The following is a 21125-nucleotide window of genomic DNA, read 5'->3' on the forward strand; positions in this document are numbered from 1 at the left end:
TGGCCCAGGAGCTGCCCCTGGCCGGGCCGAGCCGAGCTCGGGCTGGTCCCAGCTCTTCCTTCAGCCTTTCCTGCCCTTCGCGCCTTTGGCACTTGTGGAATTTCAACCAGAGACTCTTCCCTGCCGCCAGTAAGGGGCAGCTCATCTGACATCTGTGACCTGATCCTCCCCTTCCTCTCCCTCAATTTCCCTGCGACTCACACTCTCCCATGGCAAAGCTTTTGTTTTTTTAAATCACCTCAAAATATTTCACCTTTATTCGCAGTCGGGGAATGTCCTGCCTGGGACGGAAATGGATAAAAAAGAGGAAACTTCAAAATGCCCAAACCAGATGCTGCCACGTGAGTCAAAGCAGGGAAAGCCTCGGGATGTGGAAGGTTTGTTTTATTGTCACTCGCTCCTGGGCCGGGTGCCCCCCTGAAACCTCTGCCCAGGGCCCCCCTCATCGCCCCCGAGGGACCCCACGGTGCCCCCAGGATGTTTCCAGAATTGTCTTTGGGGCCCCAGTCCCCCCACAGCATTCAGTGGCCTGGTCCTGGGGACTGGTTACAGGACAGCAGCAGTTGCACATGAAACTCCTTCCCACTGAGAAATGAGAGGGATCTGTGATAAAAAAAAAAAAAAAAAATTATTTAATTTAACATTTAATATTATGCTTTTTTTGAAGAATAAGACCAACAATTTCTCTACAGCAGTTGAGTAGCTTCAATTTCCATTCCATCCATATGACACAGCATCTAATTCCACCTCCTGATCTGATCTTGGCAAAAGGAAGAGTCACCTGCGCTCAGTGTAAATATTTAGTACATGAAACACTGTCAAGAACCCCACATTTAATAAATATCTGCAGTTCTCACTCCTACACACAAGCACTTGACAGCGACGTGCCGGGGAGAGCGCGGCCGGCTGGGCTGGGACAGGGCGGGGAGGGACATAAATTAATTATTGCAGTCGGATGCGCCGTGGCCGGGGAGGTTTGGAGTTGATCCACGCTGGAAATACAAATCTCTCTCACACCTTGGAATCCACGCTTCCCCTCGGGAAACAATCCTGTGTTTGGGGTGCTGTGGGCGCCTGTTGTGTCTCCGGGCTGCTGGCTGGGCACGGACACAGGGAGGACACGGAAGCAGAACCTGCTTGGACTGGGAGCAGGACAGCACCTGCAGCACCTACAGGGTCTGCACAAAGTATCACGCTGATGAAACCCACAACACCCCCAAAATCATGGATGTGCTCACCTGGGCACAGGGGCTGCCTCAGCACAGGCTGGGAGCTCATCTGGCCACTGCCTTCTCCTGCTCTAAAACATCAGCTGGAGCCTGACCTCAGAGTGGGTGAGAATCAGCTCATTTCCAAGGAACTCAGTAAAATCCCCCACAAGGACACCAGTGGGGCTGGGGGATGAGGATTATAAATTAAATTCTATGGAATATAGACATGTCCCTGTCCTGGAGACACTGAACTTCTCTGGATGGATGTTTGCTGGCTCCTGACAAACCTGGTGTAAAAGCAGCAGCTCCACATGGGAATATCCACGCTCCATGAGGCACTGTGGGGCTATTCCAGCCTCAGCATGGAGTTCTGGGCCACAGGTGCAATTCCTTTTGCCTTCCCATAGTGACAGTGACCCTTATTTGGTCCTGTTCTCTCATGGTTCATTTTGGAGTATCCATTTGTGCTGGTTTACAATCCACAACCTCACCCACAGTGTGGAGATTTGGGCTTACGCTTCTCTGCTTCCAGCAGGTTCCCTAAGGAAGGACCCAAAGCAGATCCCACCTGTCCAGTCTGGGGGAGAACACCTGCACCTGCCAGGAGCTCGGGCTCTGCTTTTCCTACCAGCTCCTGAGTAGTGCCAGGGCCACACGAGGGAATTTAAACCCCAATAAAGCCCAAAGCCTACAGGGTGAATAATCCAAAGGAAGAAATGCATTGCTGCCATAAAAAGCTTCAAAACCTGTTAGGGATTCTAAGAAAACAATGTAATGGATTCCCAGGAACCTCATTAATGCTCTTGGTTCCATGCTGATGTATTTTTATTCCCTCACTTGGCAGCTTGTGGAACTTACCCTGGGATTCAGAGGTCCAGCAGGGTTTGTTTTGGATTGACCTTCACCTCTGGCCCCAGTCTGTGCCAACACAACCTGGGCCCAGGTGGTTAAACCCTGTTTGAGCACGGTAACGGGACAGACCCCGGCGTGGGGAGCTGTGACATCCAGAGATTGGTGGACTGAGCACAGGAGAAAAGCTGGACTCTGTGTGTGACCCCTCTGCCAGCACGGGGCTCTCCAGGGAGGAATTATCCCCCCCTGCTGCAGAGGGAACAGATCAGGACTGGCCCCTACACATGGCCTGACATTTCCCACCCCCAAAATATTCACTGGACTTCACAGAGCAGCTCAAGTTTTACCCCAAGATTATGCTGACATGTTCACCAATGACAACCTCCTTTCACCTCAAAGTGTTCATTCAGTCCATTAAAAATTACCTCAGGTTTTACCCTCAAAATGTTAATCTTGTCCCCTATGGATGACATAGATTTCACCACCCAACACCCCCCTCCCACTATTTACCTCTATCTAATCCCTAAAATATTCCTTCTGTCCCTTACAGATTACTTCAGGTAATTCCCCCAAATGTTCTTTGTTCCCTACAGATGATCTCAAATTTTAAAGCCATAACTTCACCTTACCAGTACACTACTGATTACCTCAGTTTGCCTCAACATTTTCTTTCTTTACAGACTCAGCACCCGAGATTTTTCCTACCTGTTACTATTCACTACCTCATTTTACCTCACAATGCTTCTTCTCTCCCCACACAACCTCAAGTTTTAATCCCAAATTTTTCCAAGCCCATCTGCTAATGACCACCTCATTTTTACCTCGGGATTTTCAGTCTCTCCTCTATGAGTTAACTCACATTTGAACTCCTAAACATTATTTTTTTCCCTATAGATTACTTCTACTTTCCCCCCACCAATTACCTCTACCTGTGTACCACTCCAGATTACCTCAGGGTTTTCCCCTGAAATTTTCCCTACCTGTCCAGTACTTTTTATTCCATATTTACCTCAAAATGTTGTTTTCTCTCCTCTATACATTACCTCAATTTTACCCCTAAAATTTTCTGTGCCTGTCCACTACTGATTCCATCTGTTTACCTCAAAATGTTCATTCTCTACCCTGGAGCTTATCTCAGTTTTTAGCCACAAATATTTCCCTCATGTGTGCTACTCATTACCTAACTTTTAACTCCAAATTTTCATTTACTCTGCTAGAGGTTATCACAAATTTCACCAAGCTTTTCCCTACCTGCCTCCACTTTTGATTTATCTCAGTTTTACCTCAAAATATTTATTCTCTACCCTAGAAATTATTTCAAGTTTGACCCTCCAGTATATTGCTACCTTTATGCTACTTATTACCTCCATTTATCTCAAGATGTTCATTCTCTCCCCTAGGGATTGCCCCAGGTTTTACCCCCAAAATATTCCCTCTGTCCACCTCTGATGAGCTCATTTCCCCCTCAAAATCTCCACTCTGTCAATACAGAGTTCCTCAAGTTTACTCCCACATGATTCCCGCTGTGACAACTGCTGATTACATTGTCTTTCCCTCTAAATATTCATTCTCACCCCCAGAAAGCACCTCAAGCTTATCCCCCATAAATTTCCCTTCCTTACTCATTGCCTCAATTTTTACAATGAATTGATCACTCTCTACCCTCAAGATTATCCCATGTTTTACCTCCCAAATTTTCTTTCCTGTATATGATTGATTTCCTCATTTCCACCCCAAAATGAGCGTTCTCTCCCCACAGCTATTCCCTCAAAATGCCACTCGCTCCCCTCCACATCCCCTCACATTTTCCTACACAAACACATGTTGGGTCCCCTCTAAATTACAGCAGGTTCTCAGCCAAAACAATGTCACCTCTGTCCCCTCTAAGTTATGCCAGATTTTCCCAGCTCGGAGCTGCAAGGAATTCAGGCAGGTGAAATGACATCAGAGATTTTACCTAGGCTTTAACCTCCCAAGTATTCATTGTACCTTACTTGAGAGCAAACCCAAAACTCCCCTTCCTGGACACTGCTGATTACCTGGACTGACCTCAAAATGTTCATGCTCAACCTTAGGTGTTACCTCAGATTTTACTGACAATCATTTTCCTCAAAAATGCCATCTGGCTCCTCTCTACCTGGAGATCTCCTCCAGCTTCCCCCCACAAACATTCCCTACCTTTCACTGACTTCCTCAATTTACCTATAAATGTACATTTGCTCTGCTACCAATTATCCCAGATTTTACCCCCAAAACTTTCCTTGCCTTTCACACCTACAGGTAAACGCTGACCTTACCTGGATCAGTCTTAAACTCGGCCCTAACTCTGATCTTTGGCATGGTCCCTGCCCAGAGCTGGGGGAAATCTGACCTAACAGTAATAAATAACCTTTGCTGAGAGCTGTCCACACCCCTGTCCTTCAGGCTGTGCAAGATGTTGTAGTGAGGAGACACAAATTTGAATTCTAAATCTCAATTTCTGTCAGCTTTCTCTAGAAAGACACTTGACAGGAAGTCATACAGCAGAATTAAAAGACTACACAAGGAACAACAAAAGATCTTCCATGAATAAGGAGAAGTTCCTTTTTTTCCTCATCTGTCTGGGACTGTAGGACTGAATCTTTGCAACCAAAAGACAGCACAGTTGTTATTAATACTTAAACCTTTCAAATATTGCAATTTCTCAGAGAACTCTTCTGTCTCTGAGCTACTCCCACATGCCTGGAGTGGTTTTGGGAATGGCAAGACAACATCCCACTTATGTTTGGAAAAATATAAGATAATATAATGTAATTTCGCTTCTTTCTCTGACCCATAAGCAAAGTGTGTAGAACAACACAGACTATTCAGTTGGGGGAAAAAAAACAAAACCAGAAAAAAGCCCTAAACAAATAAAACCACCCCACATTTCAAGGTGAAGACATGTTGCTTCCTTAACAGGAGCTCACAAAACTAATTTAAATCAAAAAGGAAATCATAAACCAGAAAAAGAGCCAGAAGAAATGCTCTCCATTGATACCCTCTGTGGTTGATAATTCCAAAGAAAATTCCCCATGGATCAAAAGCAATTGCTAGTATTTTTTCCCCTGTAAAAATTACTGGCATGAGTTTGTCAGACACTCTGTCCTCCAAGGGAAACACAGCCTGATGAGACACGGCTCTGGCACCACACACCCTCCTGTTTCTGGTGTCCCTGGAATCCACAAGTCAATACAATCCCTTGGACCCTGCATCCCTGAACACGAGGATAAATGGAGTTTTAACCAGATCCCACTAAACAGTAGAGCTGTGCTTACATTTCCTGGAGAGTTAACCCCAACAGACAGGGGAAGGGAAATGTGTCCCCCTGACTTACCCCACGGCATGTGCAGGACCAGGGGTGCTCCAGTGCAGGCTGTCAGGGCTGGAGGCTTTTGGGTTTGGCTGCTCAAACCCAGACAAAACCACAGGTTTAGGCGTGGCTGGGTCGAATTAAATGATTTTTCCTGTCCTGAAAGAGAGAAGAAAAGGAAAATTCAGTCAGCTCTGCAAGTCACAAGCTCCTGGCTTTCACATATTTGTTCTCATTGCTTATTATAGAGCTTTTCATTTAAAAAAGGAGAGGTGACAGCCATATTAAATATATAAGTGCCCTCCTCCAGGATTTTTTATTCAAACCTCTTTCAGACATGAAAAGGATGCTATTTGCTCTTATTGTATTTGCATGATTTTAACAGACCCATCATGGTCCCAGACCCCGCTTGTGAGCTATCCTTTGGCGCTGGACTTCAGACAGGAGATATCCAGGATTACTTCTGCCCTTTGCTCACAGAGCTCAGCACCATCCTCTCCTGAGAGCAGCAGAAAACTGCTCCAGAACAAGAGGCCATTTGGTCACAGCCCTTCTTCTTCCATAGGGATGTGGCTGCAGCTCACCAGAGGCAAGAAAACTGCCTTTCAATTCCATACAAAAACTACCTGAAAAGAGCAGGACATCAGGAGCAGCAGGAATTCTTTCAGGTTTCTTGCTCACAGGTATTTTCATGGTGATTTGCTTCACAGGGGCTTTCCCACCAAGCTCACTTGAATCTTGTTTTATCCTGAAAAATAATTTTGAAAGCTGAGTTTGTTGAGAACTGGTTCATCTTTGGATTATTCCTAATCTGGAGTTTTTAGTGCTACACTTGCCATGATTCTTAAGGCACAAGGAACTTTCCAGATTGACCCAAATCTTCACATCCAGCTTCCTCTGTTCATTGCACGTTGTAGCAGTTCACTGCCCCCTCAGAACAAGCAATGGATCTTCTTGAGTGCCAGGGCCTCCTGTGCAGCACAGGGCATGGGAAGGGTCACAGAGCTCTTTCTGAAGCCACAACATCCCCGGACTGCATTTCCAGTGAAGGATTTTGCTCCCTGCACAACTAAGAAGACCCTGTCAGTGCTTTGTTACTGTTATCCAAAGCCTCCAACCCCATAACCTGCCAGGGAGGGATGTCTGTGCCGCAGGAACATCATACCAAACCAGTTGCTGCAAACCCTCAGCTTCTCACACCAGCCCATACGGGACCAGAACCATCACAGCAGGCAGAAATGCTCCTTTAGGGAGCACCACAAGCCATCTAGGAGGTCCCACTGGAATTCCATCTACTCTACAAGCTGTGAGAAGCAGTGAACCAAGCCATGTCCTTACAGGGGAATCAGAGGCACCTGTTCAGCCAACAGCAGCTCCAATAACAGCACTGAACCAAAACCTCACCAAAAACACATTAAAGCAAATGCCAACACCTTGACAAGCTCTTCAGTTCTGAATTTATAAAGTAAAGCCAAAAGAGTTTTTCAGACACTTGGGGAGAAGCCAATCCCACTTTTTTAAACAAATTTCTGGGAGTTGTTTCCAGGCTCCTGATGTTCTTTTCTCAGCTCACAAGTAGCTTCCAGCATTACAGCTGGTTCTACACAGAGGCAAGTGGCTGCTGCAACTCGTCATGCAACTCAGCAGTTCCTTGAACCCACAGTGCACTCTGGGCACGTTCAAGTTCCAATTTCGTGCCTAGAGATGTGGCACTGATGTGGCAATGCCCAAAGTCAAATCCCAGTTCCCTGGTTCTTGTTGAAACTCCATTGTCTGTTTTATCCAGTCTTCTGCTGTTCACTTCTTGGCTCGTTTCAAGTGTTCATAGCCCCAGGGTGCCACGCTGTGCTCTCACCAGCCGAGTCCATCCAGCACTGACACAGCTGCTGGGAGCTAAAATTCCCCCTGACACCTCTCTTTCCCTGCCTGGAAAACAACCCCTTCCAGATCCTGCACCCCCTCCTCTTACTTCCTTGAAAACAAGAGCTGCATCCTCCAGGATCCCTCAGCTGGGTGCTCCTGGCAAATGCTGAGCCTCACTGAAGGATGCTGGACTAAAGCACGAATGAAAGTGAAGGGAGTCACTGACCCATCTGTCAAACTCCTCCAACCACTGAAACTGGAAATTAACTCCCAGAACTTTCCTCTGATCCTGATTTGCATCTATTCTGTCCTATGAGACTCAGGGAGTGGGGAACACCCTGACCTACACAGACTGGTAAATGACACAAGTGAAATGGCTCATTTGGGCTGTCCCCAGCTACCATGAACACTCTGGATTTAAGGCTATATCTTGCCATTACAAATTTTAATTCGCCTGTTATCTCCTCTCTGCTTAGTAAATAAGTCATTGTCTGAACAGACTTGATCTGCCATCCTTAGAACTTGTGAGCCAGAGTGATTCCCTACATTTTAAGTATTGACAAAAATCTGAGGCTAAGGCAGGGCTTGCCTAAAGCTGCCACTCATCCCATGACAACCTGGAGCCTGAGGATGCTCTGGGGATTGCAATTCACAGCCTCAGGCAGCCCTGCATGGGAAAGCCAAGTGGGTTTTCCTCTTCCCAGGGAGGAAAAGACACGGCAGGAGGGGCTGTCCTAGCTGACCTGTCCCTTGTGGGCATCCCTGAACAGGATCATCCGTCATGTCTCTCTCTGTGACCGTAAAACACTGCAGACCCTGTGCTCCCGGGATTTAAAAGCTCCGTTTGTGTCAGCAAAAAGCGAGGGAGTGCAGAGAGCAGGGGGAAAAAACCCCTCAACTGTATCATTTGTCCTCCTCTGTGGGTCACAAGTGGGGAATGACCCCTAATTTAGACTCATATTGGGAGCTTCAAAGAAAGTAATTCTCAAGGTGGCACTGAACACACCAAATTCCTGACACTCCTGCCCCAGAACCACGGCCCATCAGGTTTCTGTGGGAACCTGAAATATCTGTGTCATTCAGAAGCTGCACACCCCTAAAGCTTTCCTTTGGGCCACAAAACTTCCCACATGTGTTAAGTACACCAATTTGTACTTCCAGCGCTTTCCAAGAGAGTTTAAACAAGAATGAGCTGCCTTGGTGACAGCACAGCATCAGATCAGGGGCATCAGGGCACTCACTAGACAATACTCAGGGCTCCAGCTTTTCAGTACAGATCCACTGCCACTGAACCTAATGGAAACCACCTGGCAAGAATTAACATCAACCCAGGAGTGCCAGCGCATCACCTGTGCGTCATCTCACTAAGTAGAGCTGCATACTCAGTGGCAGGCACCTGACTGAAATAAGTACATATATAATACATTAGATTATGCTGTTTTCTGAGAGATTTATGTTCTCCTGGCATTGCTTCAACACGCCTGAACCCAGGTTCTGTTCCCTTTTGTGCCCTCAGTCCTAAAGAATAGCTTGGATATCATCAGTGATGCAGCTCTAATTAATGAAATTACTGCTGCAAACAGAGAGAAACAGATGGTTGGGGGAATTATTGCAGAAAAAAACCCTGTGCACTTCCCAGTCCCTGCCCAACACATCCCAGTTCTCTACTGGGAGCGCAAGTCCAGTTCTTATTGCAGAAACTCAAAGATTTCATATAGATATGTTTTATAGAAAAGCTTTGCAAGGCAATTGCCTCTCCCAGCACCAACAGCAACCCTCGACACTCCACCAGCCCCACGGGAAAAGCCACCTAAGGCTTAAAAGGCAGGAAATTAGCAAAATGCATTCATTCAACATTAAAAATATCAGTAAACAACCGATTTAGAAAACATTCGCCTCATAATGCGCACGGAGAGAGGCTCTGGGATGCCAAGGCAAGCTTAGAGATCAAGAGATCATAGCTTTACCCGGGGCCACCGAGTACCCGCCCCTCCAGCATCTCCCACACTGAAACATCACTCCAATTTCCACACATCATAAATAGATGACTGTAAATTAACTGGATTAACTGCTAATAAACTATAATTTTACCTCACTGATGCAGGAAGCAGCAGCCCCAAACCACGCCATTCAGAACTCCGGCCTCAAGTAACGGATCTTATATACCCTTGGCCGGCTCGTGATTGGTGGGTGCAGTGAGGCGATCACAGCGCTGATTGGGCAGAGGGGGGCGAGCCTCGCTCCCGCCCCCGCCCTCAGGGGCGCGCGGAGGGCTCGGGGCGGGGCGCGCGAGCCTCTCCCGTTCCCGATCGCCGGGATCGTGTGAGGGGAGCGGAAACTCCGTGCCCCAAATCCCACTAAAACTTCTCTTTTCCCGTCTTTCAGGTCAGAGCCAAGCGCTCGTTTGGTGTTTCCCTAACTGGAGATGGAGGGAGACAAGGTGTTTGCCTGTGGGAGAAACGTTCCTCGTGGCCATAAAATCGGAATTGTTCTCTGCGTCAAATGAAGGTTTTGAGGTAAAAATGAGTCAACAAGTAGTGGACAGACAGGGAAAAATTTTGGAGGAAATTTGAGGCAGTCTATAGTGCAGGCAATGAATTGTGAGGTAAAAGGAGGTGATCAATAGTGCACATGTAGGTAAAGCTTTAGGGATAAAATTTAGGTAAGGTGTAGGAAAGAGAATGATCATTTGGAGATAAACTGAGGCAGGCAGTAGGGAACAATAGGCAATGTCATAATGTACTGGATTTGGGAGTTTCCCACTGTCAAAGGCCTGAAGTTATCGGCTGTAGTGTGTGGAGTAAATAGCTAATAGCTACAAAATCCACTGATTATCTATGGTATGACCTGTCAGCAGAGAATTTGGTCTGTCAGTGTTTTCCAGCTCATGGAATTCCGTGTTGTGAATCTTCTAGGAAGCGCCCACAGGATGCTCCACCACTTGTAGTCCAGTTTCATGGACTGTTAAGTGAAAACATAAAGTCATCAGTGGAAGGAGACAGCGACCAGCCTTGGGTGGTTCCTACCGGTAAGGTTGTCAGGGATGGTGGAATTTAATAAACAGCTCTCTGCTGCTGCTCACAGAGGCCCACTGGCATCTTCCAGGGTTTGCTGGGAGGAGAGGCAGGACGTAACAAAATGTCAGGAAAACTCATTGTTGAGCTGTGTTGTGTTCAGACTAGAAGAAAGTTTAGCTGGTTCTGGTTCATATAATTTGTAGACAGAAATAAAAAAAAAATAAAACCTTTTGCTTCTCAAGGTGGAAAGTATGACTAACTTAGAACGTGACTCAAGGCAAGGTGTTTACTTTAGGTGTTAATGAGAAATGACCAGTGTCTTTCAGCAAAATAGCATTTCTCTTTGGAAGTACTGACATTGCTGGGTGAAACTGGTTGGGCTGGGATTTAAAAACATATAAAAGCCAGTGCTAGCCTACCTCTGTTCCCCGACACTGCCATGCTCTCCCAGGCACACTCATCTCTGTAATTCCCCATTAGTTATCCCTGTCTGTTTTTCCCCGCTTGTCCCCAGGCCAGCGGGACAGCTGTGTGCTGGAAGGGCATGTGGGTTTTTTTGGCTTGCTCTGTGTGGGTTTGACTTGGATTTGTTTGGTTGTTGGACTCGTTCATACACGGTTGTCTGTCATTGGAAAAGGAGGAGGGAGAGGAGCTGTGACAGTAAAAGCCAGCGAGCCACCGTTGCTACATTTAACACTTGTACATTTTTATTTAGTTAAATCAGCCATTGTACACATTGCAGCTATGTATTGTTAGTGTTGTATGTTTTTAATTTTTAACTAATACATGCCCTCATAGATATATTCAATTAGTGTTATCACCATGGGAACAAGATGCTGATTCGTCAACTTAAAATTCACTTCTTCTCACAGTATTCAAGTTCTCTGATAACACAGCAAAAAATCAAAATAAGAGGTGAATAACCATTATGCTGTTACACAGAACATCATCTGCACCGCAAATAACACAACAGAAATGCATTTCTTGAGAGCCCCATCCTTGAAGACCCTCCTGTGCTGTCTCGGACAGTCAGGAAGCCACGATGCGCTGTGAGATGTTTCGCCACGGGTCTCGTTCGGTTTGGCTGCCAAAACACTTTTTTTTTTTCTTTCAGTTTCCTTTCTTGCCTGCCCAAAAAGTGTCAGCACGGCACCTCGGGTGGTTCTGCCCACAGGAAGCCAGAACTCCAGAGATGTTTCCATGCTTTTGGCATCATTACCTTAATGAGGAAGTGCCCTTGTTCTGAGCACTGAGTGAGTCGTTAAAAAAAGCCCAAAGAACCCTATAATTGTAGAAGGCCAGATAAGCTTGGACAAAGGATTGCTCCTAGAGCAGAGGGTTGGTTTTACTCTGGTGTTGAGCCTACTATTAAAAAAATGAAAGAGCTGTTTAAAAGCATTAAGTTGGTGTGTTTGTGTGTATGTGTGTTATGCTAAAACCCTACAGAGCTCCCTCCATTAAATATTAAGGTATAGAACGCTCAAAACTTCAGATCCCTATGTTCCCCTTTTGGAAAATAAAAGTGCAGACATGCCAATGTGGTTTTCAGAGGGTCGGTTTAGAAATATATATATATAATATATAGTTACATAACAAAATATGAACAGAAACCGGCTGCAAAGGATTGTGAGCACTTGTTCTTTAAAAAACACTTGATCAGAAGATAAAAACTGCTCGCTCAGTGCTAAGAGGGCCAAGAAGCTGACATGGTTCTAGGAGGGTTTGGTTTTGACCTTCAAATGCCGCATGCGTGTATCGGCTAAGAGGCAATCTCGATAAAACACGGTGAATTAATTATTCTCCTTGTATAGTGGGTTAAGTCTTTGTCCCGTAGTTATCTACAGTGCAGTGGCCAGCAGGAAGCACCCCCAGTCGGTCGGTGAGGTCGGCTAAGCGGTGGTGGGAAGGGGAAGCTACCGGAGTTGGGATTGTTTAATACACCCCGCCACAGGTCCGGATCTATAGGCTCTAATACCACAGGTAGAGCTGCTAGCAACTTGGGTACCTAGTGGGGAAATTCTCCTTTCTTTTTCTTTTGGAAATGTTTCGGTGGCTGTCTGAAGGTGTCTGCACTACTGATGGCCACAGTCAGCTGTGATTCACGTGAACAGCTGCCTTTCGCCTGACTCTCGCAGCCTTTGCCTAGACCGGATCTCTAAACAGCGAGTCTTGGTACTCGGTAGCTCTGCAGCGCTTCCTCCCGGCTCGGTCAGCGTTTGCAATCCGGGTGGTGCCGTTCCGCGGGGTCACTGCACCCCGTAACCCACGACACCGACGGGCAGCGAGTGTTCTGCGGTCTCGTGAGTTCAAATACTCTGCTATTTACAGTTTACACGTCAAGTCCTTCGTACGGTGCATGTACACAGTCAGTGGAAGAGGCCTGTCGATGAAGTCTGCTTGGCAAGGGCCGTGTCAGTAAGCGAGCGCCAGAGCGAAGGGACAGGGACAAGTGGCGACGCCGACAGGGTGCCAGCGTGGCGGATAAACCATCCTGCCTGAAGGATGCTATCTTTGGTCACAAATTAGCTTACAGGGTGAAAAATCAGAACAGCACAAAATGAAACTTGGGATGGGGAGAAATGAATTCACTGCAGCTGCACAGGTAGGAGCGGCAGTGGCGACTCTGCTACCCGGGGACGGTGACGGCTGCGTACGGGAGGGGTCACGTGGCGCTGTGCAGGGGCGGCAGCTTCTCACTTGGCCTCCTGTGTCCAGTCCTCTTGGCAGAAGTGCCTAAGAAGCTGCTGGAGGTCATGCTGGAGGTCATCCCTGGGGAGCGCTTCTGGGGTGTCTTCCAGCTCTTCTATGTGAACGTGTTTTCCATAGCGGTCCTTCATCACGGTCCTCTTCTGTGTGCTGGCTTTACTTAGTATTGTCCTGGAACCGAAAAGAGGAGAGACCTGACTTAGAAAGGCCACAGTTCTGGAGGTCTGAGAGGATTTTTAGGCTTTTCCAAGGTAGGGTTACACATACTGGAAAGAAGGCACTGCAATGTGTAAGTACGTGCAGCAGTCAACTCCTACGCATCTCTACCCCTTTTCTTTTATATACGCTCTGCATTCTTTGCACATATATTTGTAGCCTATTATTGCAACTTAGCTTCAGCATTTTCCTAGGCAGAAAGACAAAACAAATTCCAGGACCCCTATGCTATCTTAGTATTCCTTAGAAACCAAGATTGAAATCAGCTCTTTAGGATGTATTTTTAGCAACAGAGCCGAATCCACATCCAAGGGGGGGATTTGGAAGGTGTTAGAGCTGGAGTCATTACTTCACTGGGTGTGCTTTTAACTGGGGGCTCTTGTCAGATATGCTGATTTGCAAAACTGATGAAGATTGTGCATGCATCATGCAGGGTGTGCATCCTCAGCGTTTCCCACCTGAGGGTCCTTATATAAAGCCACCCCTGTTTACCACCCTGTGTCTGCCTCTTATTTCTAGGACCAGAGGGAAAGGCATCAGAATGATCCATCCATCCATCCATCCATCCATCCATCCATCCATCCATCCATCCATCCATCCATCCATCCATCCCTGTGCTACTCTGCTAAACTGATAAACCTGTATTTGCCCCATGTGCAGGTGGGCATGTTCCCATACCTGGCCCCTGGGGGCCTGCAATTGAACACAAGCCTTTTTTTTATTAACTCCTGTACCAAGCTTGTGTGCAAAATCTTTTATTTGTGTGTTCTTCGCGCCGTCACCAGGTTAGTCACTGCTTTAGTACCCCTGCAAATAAAGCTTTGCAGGCACTCACTGCAATCCACTCCTGTGACTGTTAATTTGTTTGCAATAACACTTCAATTTGCCAAGCCAAACCTTTTAATGACTGATCCATCGTCTTTCTTGATTTCTTTCTCCACCAAAGCAGGGACTTGCACTGCCATGTGGTGACCTGCATAGCTCAAAGCCTCCAATGACAACACAGACTTCATATTACAACACACCCAAAACACCTGGAGCTCTTCCTACCTTAGTCCTTTGTATTCACACAGCCCAGTGCTGAGAAAATGCTGAACAGGTACCTGAAAGCATCAACTGTGGCCCTCTCCTGCAGACACATCACACACAGTTTCTGCTATGGGGCAGTTTCATTTCAGTAATGATTGTACCAAAGCCTGTGGCAGCAGTGGCTCCAGACTTCTGGATTTTCTGAGGCCGTAGCTGGGAGTGTTCCTTCCCAAGCTCTCTCTTTGAGCCTTTACCAGACAGTTCTCTGTGAGTAAAGGGGGACCAGGCTGCTGGTCTGGATTCCTGGTGACAAAACCCAAACCCACGTCACCTACTGCCACACAGCTTTTATCTGTCTATTGGTCTATTTTTATGTATTTATTTCAGCCTCTAAGACATGGAAACAAGAGACTGGATTCAGGGAACACAGCCCTTCACCCAGGGTAACGGTAGCCACTCCTACAATCACCTCCACCAGCGGTAGCACAGAAATGAACTTCAACTGCACTCACACCCAAGACTTGTGAGAACTTCACACAAAGCCTCCATGGTGTTTTCCTTTAGTCTTAGCAAGTTTCATAGGCGATTCTGCATGTCAGCTTTCACAACACTTTTACAAATGGATCATTTTGTAACATGGCTGAGTCTAAGAGCAGAGTTGCACTCAGCCTGAGGCTGCTGGGCCACCAATAAAACCTTTCAGGAGCACAAGCTTTGTCCCTGGGCCCGTGGCGATGCCTGCTGTAAGGCTGTAATGGACCAAAGTGATTTTTACCTCTTCAAAGTCCTCTTTGGCTGATGGAAGATCAGAAGCCAGGCTGGCATCCCCCAGGTGTTTCTCCGTCCTCTCTCCATGCACTACGGTGGTCTTTATGACCTTGCTGACTTTCCGGCCCTCCACTGGTTCGGACTGGAATTTGGAGGCACTAGAGAGAACGGCGGGTTCAGACAGGGTCACCTGCAAGGTTAGACAGCACAGGTAAGCTGCAGGTGAATTCCACACCTCGGGATGTGCACTGGCAAAATTAACTTCTGTGTCTATGGGCTCCACAGGGTAAAGTGCAGATCTGTCAGGATCAGCTTATTGGAAACAAAAAGAAAGAACAAAAAAAAAAAAAGGAAAAATAAGAGGGAAAAGAAATAAAAGGGGGAAAAAAATGAAAATTAAGAAAAGAAAAAAGGAAAAATAAGTTAAAAAAAAGGAGAAAAAGAAAAAACAAAAAAAGGAAAAAGGAAAAAAAGAAGAAGGAAAGAAGTGGGAAAAAGGAAAAAGAAAAAAGGATAATAATAAAAAAAGGGAAAATAATGAAAAAAGAAAAAAGAGAAAAAAGAACAAGAGTAAAAAGAAAATAGGAAAAAAGAAAAAAGGAAAAAGGAAAGAAGAAAAAGAGGATAAAAAGTAAAAGCAAAATAGAAAAGAGAAAAATAAGAGAAAAGAGAGGAAAAAAGAAAGAAGAGGAAAAAAGAGGAAAAAAGGAAAAAATAAAAGAAAAAAGAGGAGAAAAGGAAAACAAAAAAGGGGGAAAAAGAAAAAAGGAGAAAGAGGGAAAAGGGAAAAAAGAAAAAAGAAAAAGGGGAAATAAAAAAGGAATTAGAAAAAAGGAAAAAAGAAAAAGGAAAATAGAAAAAATGCAAAAAGGGAAAAAAATAAAATAGAAAAAAGGAAAAGAAAAAAGGTAAATACAAAAAAAGAAAAACGGAAAGAAAAAAGGAAAAAAATATAAAAAAGGGGGAAAGAAATTAAAAATTAAACAATTAAGACTCTTCTTTCTTGTCACTTTACTCCTAAAGAATGAATTCTGACGAGTAATTCTAGCAAGCACAGGTATCAGTGATGTTTTTCCCAGTTCTAATCACCTCTTGCTACCCCTTGCTTTTGGCCCAGCACGGCTGAAAGCACATCCAGGGCCAGCTTCTGGCCCTTCCTCACAACTCAGTTGTGCTGATCCAAATGCCTGTAGGGCCAGACAGTGAGGTACGGCACTTACCTTTCCAGGTTGTTTTAATTTTTAATTCCCTGGCTCTGAAACAGTTTTTGTTTAAGCCACAGATGTTTTAGCTTCTTCAAAGCAAGAACAGACCAGCAAGGCAAACTTGCTGTAACTGGGGGGTTCTAGGACTGAGTGGCAGGATGAGCACGCTAAGCTGCAGTGACTGTGTGGGTGCTGCTGCTCTGTGCCACGGCAGGCAAAGCACACCCTACCTCTGAGTGCTCACTGCCACTCTTGAGCACCACTCGCTTCACCACTTTGGAATAACCATCTCCCTCTTCCACAGTGACGGGGGCTTGCGGTGTTCCCTGCATTAGCACCTCCTCTTTTTCCGTGCCATCTGGAGCAACGCATCGCCGGATGATCTTCCGAGTCACCTGAAGGAATGGAGTTTAGACCCCAAAGAAGCAGCAGTAAAATATTCCTCTTTGTTCTCTAGCTAGTATTTGCTACTCAAAGGCCGTTTTGTCCTGCATGAAAGAACCTGTGTAGATGGTTCTATTCCTCAACGCCTACTCAAGAGACTCATCTGGTGCTAAAGCTCTCGAGGCATTGGCTGGCCAAAGCAAGAAGAGAATTACAGGGCTCAAGATGTGAAATTGCTCAGGAGGATGGGTGTGCATCCTTCTGTGGATGACCCAAACCTTTGCGTGGCACGGTTCAAGGCACAGACCATGAGAACCATGAGAACCGTCACGCTCACCCCTGTGCAACAAGACCAAGGAACCTTTGGCTGGAGCGGTTTACTGGACCAGGAATTCAAACAGGTTCCAGGGACAGCCTATGACAGCTGAGGGTGTGTGATGTCTTCTCAGAGGACAGAAGATGGGGTTTGCCACTAGCCCAGCTCAGCTAAATCCCAGACCAAATCTCAGGATTGAGTTGTCAGATAAAGAAAGGACCATAGAAGTTTCACTTTCACTTCCATGCTGCGCACAATTTGCTTTTCTAAGCATGATCTGATTTTCAAGATCTAGTCTCTGAGTTTATCTTACTCTTGCAGACCCAGCCTTCCTTTGCCTTCATTAGGACAAGTAAACAAACATGTCAGATAAGACTGTGTTGGAGTGCATTTTTTTGTGGGGTTTTTAAAGAAGAAATAAACAACTTTCCTCTAAAACATGTGGATCTATGCAGAATTTTCCTTGGCCTTAAATGAAAGTTAACAAAATACATCCTGTTAGGTTATACACCGTAACACAGAATGATTTTGAGAATCTAAATTATTGTTCAAACTTTGCTGTCTCTCATGAGCAGAAATTCTCATTCCTTCCCCTCTCTACTCTTCAAATCACACCCCTTCACAGCAGAAAGGCTGGCGTTTCTGTGGATGGTTTTTCCTTCCTTTTACAGGAGAGGAATAAGGTAGCAAGTGGCAGAACTGACAATACCTTCTTTACCACTGTGTGGCCATGCTCATCTGTGTACTGCTCTTCTGTGACTGTTTCTGGTGGCATTTCAGGCATACTATCGGCCTGTACGACAAAGAACAAAGTTGGGTGAAGCCAGGCCTTCACGTGGGTCTTGCAATAAGCCATTTTAAAACCAGTTAATTGGTTGCAGAATGGAAAAAAAATCAGCAATGTTAGGAAAAAAAACATGTTATGCAAACAAATCCTTAGAAAGGCATGCAAAGATAAGTGATGCCACAGCACACAGGCGAAGATATGTTAGTTGACCTTGTTGTGTATGGGGCTGTCAAGCCTTCATCTTCCTCCTACCGAGGCATCTACGGAATTTAGAGCGGGGTTAGCAGTGTTACTGTAATCCTAAGGAATTGGAACAGTTTATGCAATGGAGATGCATTATTTGGGAGCATCCCAGCTTGAGGTGCAACACCAACTTGGGGCCTCTGGCAGCACAGGCTCGTGCAGTCGTTCACCACTCGGTACCTGAATGATCACCCGGCGCCGAATGACCCTGGTAGTGACCATCTCGTCCTCGTCCGAGCTGAGCTCCAGCCCACCTAACTCCTCTGCTAACTCCTGGGGGAAGCATGGAATCAGGACTCTCTATGTGGCACTTGCAGTAGCTACTGCTTCTGCCTTCCTATACCAGCTCTGAGATTCTTATATTTTGCACATGTTTTCTAGGTTAATTTCACAGGAAAATATACAAAAGCTTTGTAATCCTCCACAGGGGGAAGTACAGAGCACAGGTTACAGACAGTAGGACTGATCAGTTTTAACTAGAGGACAGTATAGCAGTAGCCTCAGAAAGATCAGGAAAAATTAAGGAAGAATTAAAAGTTTAAACAAACATGTCAGAGGGCAAAGAGAGGCTGAAAAGAACCAGTTGGGAAATAGCTCTAGCATAAAAACAAAACAGGAAAAATAAATAAGGGGGGATGGAGGGGGTATTTTTGGTGGCACCAGCTGCTGTTGTTGCTTCATTCAGGAAAAGAACTGGAGGGAAAAAGCAGTACATTATTTTGAGGGCAGCCTGTCTTCCACTGAGCCCTGCTGTAGATACTCTTTCAATCATCTGATACACTTAAAATTCCACCCTTCCCTGAGATCCCAGAGGCAGAGCTCTGAACCCTTCATTCTAGAGGTGATTGATACCTCTGGCCACTCAGCAAAGAGAGAAGGGCTTCTTTCTAATGAACGCAAAGGTGAAACAATTTCTGCCTCTACAGCTGCACCTTCCTGCTCTAACTTGACTTGTTCATTGTTATTACTTTGTCTGCATTACATCTGTTTCAGTTTGTTACTGACACTCTCTGTCTCTCAGGCACAGATCTAACTGTCACAGGCCAAAGGACAAAGAAGGGTAGTGCAGAACCAGAATCACCAGTCTAGACTTGGGGATCTGAGATTTGCTCCCACTTTGAAAACCTCAGGAGAAAAAAAGCTTTTACTTGACCTTTTTAACCACAGAGGGAAGGAGAAACAACTTGGTGCCAGATGCAAAGTGAGATTTAATAATATTGTGTCAATTACATTGAGGCAAAGTTGGTCATTTACCTTTTCTAAAGATTCCTCTTCATAGCCCCTTCCAGACTTCTCCATCTGCTCCTCAGTGGACTCCACTATCACGAGACTAGATCTCCTTGGAGAGAGGCTTTCCTGGTGGAGCTGGGGCTCCTCAGGCTCTTGGACGATGGGGGAGTCCCCTCTCTGCGCAGAGGACGGGGGCTGCGGGGGCGCTCGCTGCGTCTCTCCCTTTGCCGTGCTTGAGTGCGCAGATTTCCCACTTGCTGCTTTTCCAGCTCCCACTGACTGCTCCGTGCTGCAAAGTGGAAAAAACAGCTTTCAGGTGTAATTCTGGAACTTGAGCAAACAGAAATTTAGTAGAGGTTCAGGTTTTGTTTGTAATGAAATTTTCATGGTCTAACCCTGCTGTGATTAATCACTGCCCCAAGTTAGTTAAACCTACTAATATATATGTTACTATGTAACACATATATAAAGGAAATACATCTAGTCCAAGTATATGTACATTCAATATTGTTTCTAATTCCTCTTGCAGCCTGTTCCTTACCAGCTATTTAAATCTAGCCTGATTTCCCATAGTTGATAGTTGAAATCAGACCTGCAGTATAGTGATATTCCCCTGTCATCATTATTCTTGTGTAGTCGTGGCACTATTGTCTCACAAGTATTCTGTTCCTCAAAGACATTAATTTCCTGATGCAAATCCTTAGGAAGCATTGGTATTTTTGCCTAATACTGCAAGAGAAGCTTTCCTAGATGGTATTTTCTGTCTCACACACTCTTTCCCAGAATATCCTGAGCAGAAGAATTCCCTAAAAGTCCATTTTCTAGACTCAGCTGCCCTGTGACTGCTGGGGGCTGCATCTCCACAACAAAGCTAATCACCTCCAGGAAAATCACTTCTTTGGATAGGGATTCTTGACATTTTGCTGGCTTATTAATACCTGACTCTACCCTGATGAGAGGTCTCAGCGTGGGCACATAATCAGGGAAGTTGTAGAGAAATAAACATGATCTATTTCAAATTCCTTTTCAAACAATACCAACCTCACTGACAGCCCCACCTCAGAAGTTAAGTATTGTTTGCAACAGGTCTTCTAAATGTGTACTGTATCATGTGCTATTACTTGTGTCTCACCTCTGTAAAACCCCATTTCAGTTCCTTTGACCATCTGAAACACACTTTTAAAAGCCCAGTTCTTAACAGGTAGTTATGAGTTTTTTAAGTAATGATTAAATGGAATAAATTTTGCCTCCATTGAAAAAGCCATCCTCAATATGAAGAAAGGGTCCTTCAGGATTCCTTTCATTATCACTTGTCCTCCAAAACATGAAAAATATACATAACCCCCCCTCCACTTCTCTATTAATTATTACTATTAATTGTTTATTATTACCCTCTTCTCTTTCCTATGTCCTAGACACAGTTATTGCTTTGTGTTCACAGTGAGAAACTGACTCTCCTCAGCCTTAAGGCTTCCTCCACATGGATTAAAAAGTGAAAACCACAGTTGAAGGAAAATTCTAGTATGTTCAGAAGTTTCAAATGCAGCTGTAGAATCCTCTTATTACACAGAGAAAAAACAACCTGTTCCCTATGGCTTCATCCTGGTCTTTTGGCACTTACAAATATTCCTGTTGTGAAGCAGATGGTTTCCCTGGCACGTCTTGGGGTTTCCCTGAGAATTCAGCTTCTACTTGTTCCTTGTGTGCTTGCCTCAGAAGCTCAGCCATGGACACGTCTGCCTCGCTCCTGGGAGTACTGTCCTGGAACGGGGAATAACTGACAGACACGTCTTCCTCGGAGACCAGAGGGGGGTGCTCGGTTGGCTCGCTGTCCTTGGATATTCTCTGCTGCTCTTGCTTGTGTCTCGAGCTGTACACTTCCTCTTGCAGTGCTGAAAACCCTTGCCAAGACAGAGAGATGAGAAATATCGTTACGAGTCTGACCAGAAAGCACAAGTCCTTCCTGT

The 21125-nt window shown here is 45.5% G+C and overlaps 1 protein-coding gene and 1 long non-coding RNA gene across 23 annotated transcripts in view; both read right to left on the reverse strand.

The window, feature by feature from the left end:
* Positions 1 to 376: 376 nt before the first annotated feature.
* LOC131579253 (uncharacterized) lies at positions 377 to 9379 on the reverse strand. The gene is made up of 4 exons (XR_009277661.1): positions 9349 to 9379; positions 6021 to 6142; positions 5419 to 5553; positions 377 to 603 (listed from the first exon to the last, which is right to left on the reverse strand). It is a non-coding gene; the product is annotated as an uncharacterized LOC131579253 (long non-coding RNA).
* Positions 9380 to 10959: 1580 nt separating this feature from the next.
* Positions 10960 to 21125, reverse strand: part of ANK2 (ankyrin 2) — a 260764-nt gene continuing 250598 nt past the window's right edge. For 21 of the 22 annotated variants that reach the window (XM_058838913.1, XM_058838927.1, XM_058838926.1 and 18 more), the window contains 8 exons: positions 20780 to 21059; positions 19183 to 19447; positions 18109 to 18201; positions 17608 to 17691; positions 16429 to 16593; positions 15001 to 15183; positions 14094 to 14185; positions 10960 to 13151 (listed from right to left, as the gene is read on the reverse strand). In XM_058838913.1, coding sequence (XP_058694896.1) covers positions 12968 to 13151; positions 14094 to 14185; positions 15001 to 15183; positions 16429 to 16593; positions 17608 to 17691; positions 18109 to 18201; positions 19183 to 19447; positions 20780 to 21059 — 1346 coding nt within the window. In that variant the 3' untranslated portion in view covers positions 10960 to 12967. The remainder of the gene's footprint in view (positions 13152 to 14093; positions 14186 to 15000; positions 15184 to 16428; positions 16594 to 17607; positions 17692 to 18108; positions 18202 to 19182; positions 19448 to 20779; positions 21060 to 21125) is intronic. The other variant, XM_058838923.1, reaches the window with a different exon arrangement.

Source organism: Poecile atricapillus, chromosome 4 (genome assembly GCF_030490865.1).
Source record: "Poecile atricapillus isolate bPoeAtr1 chromosome 4, bPoeAtr1.hap1, whole genome shotgun sequence".
NCBI classification, from domain to species: domain Eukaryota; kingdom Metazoa; phylum Chordata; class Aves; order Passeriformes; family Paridae; genus Poecile; species Poecile atricapillus.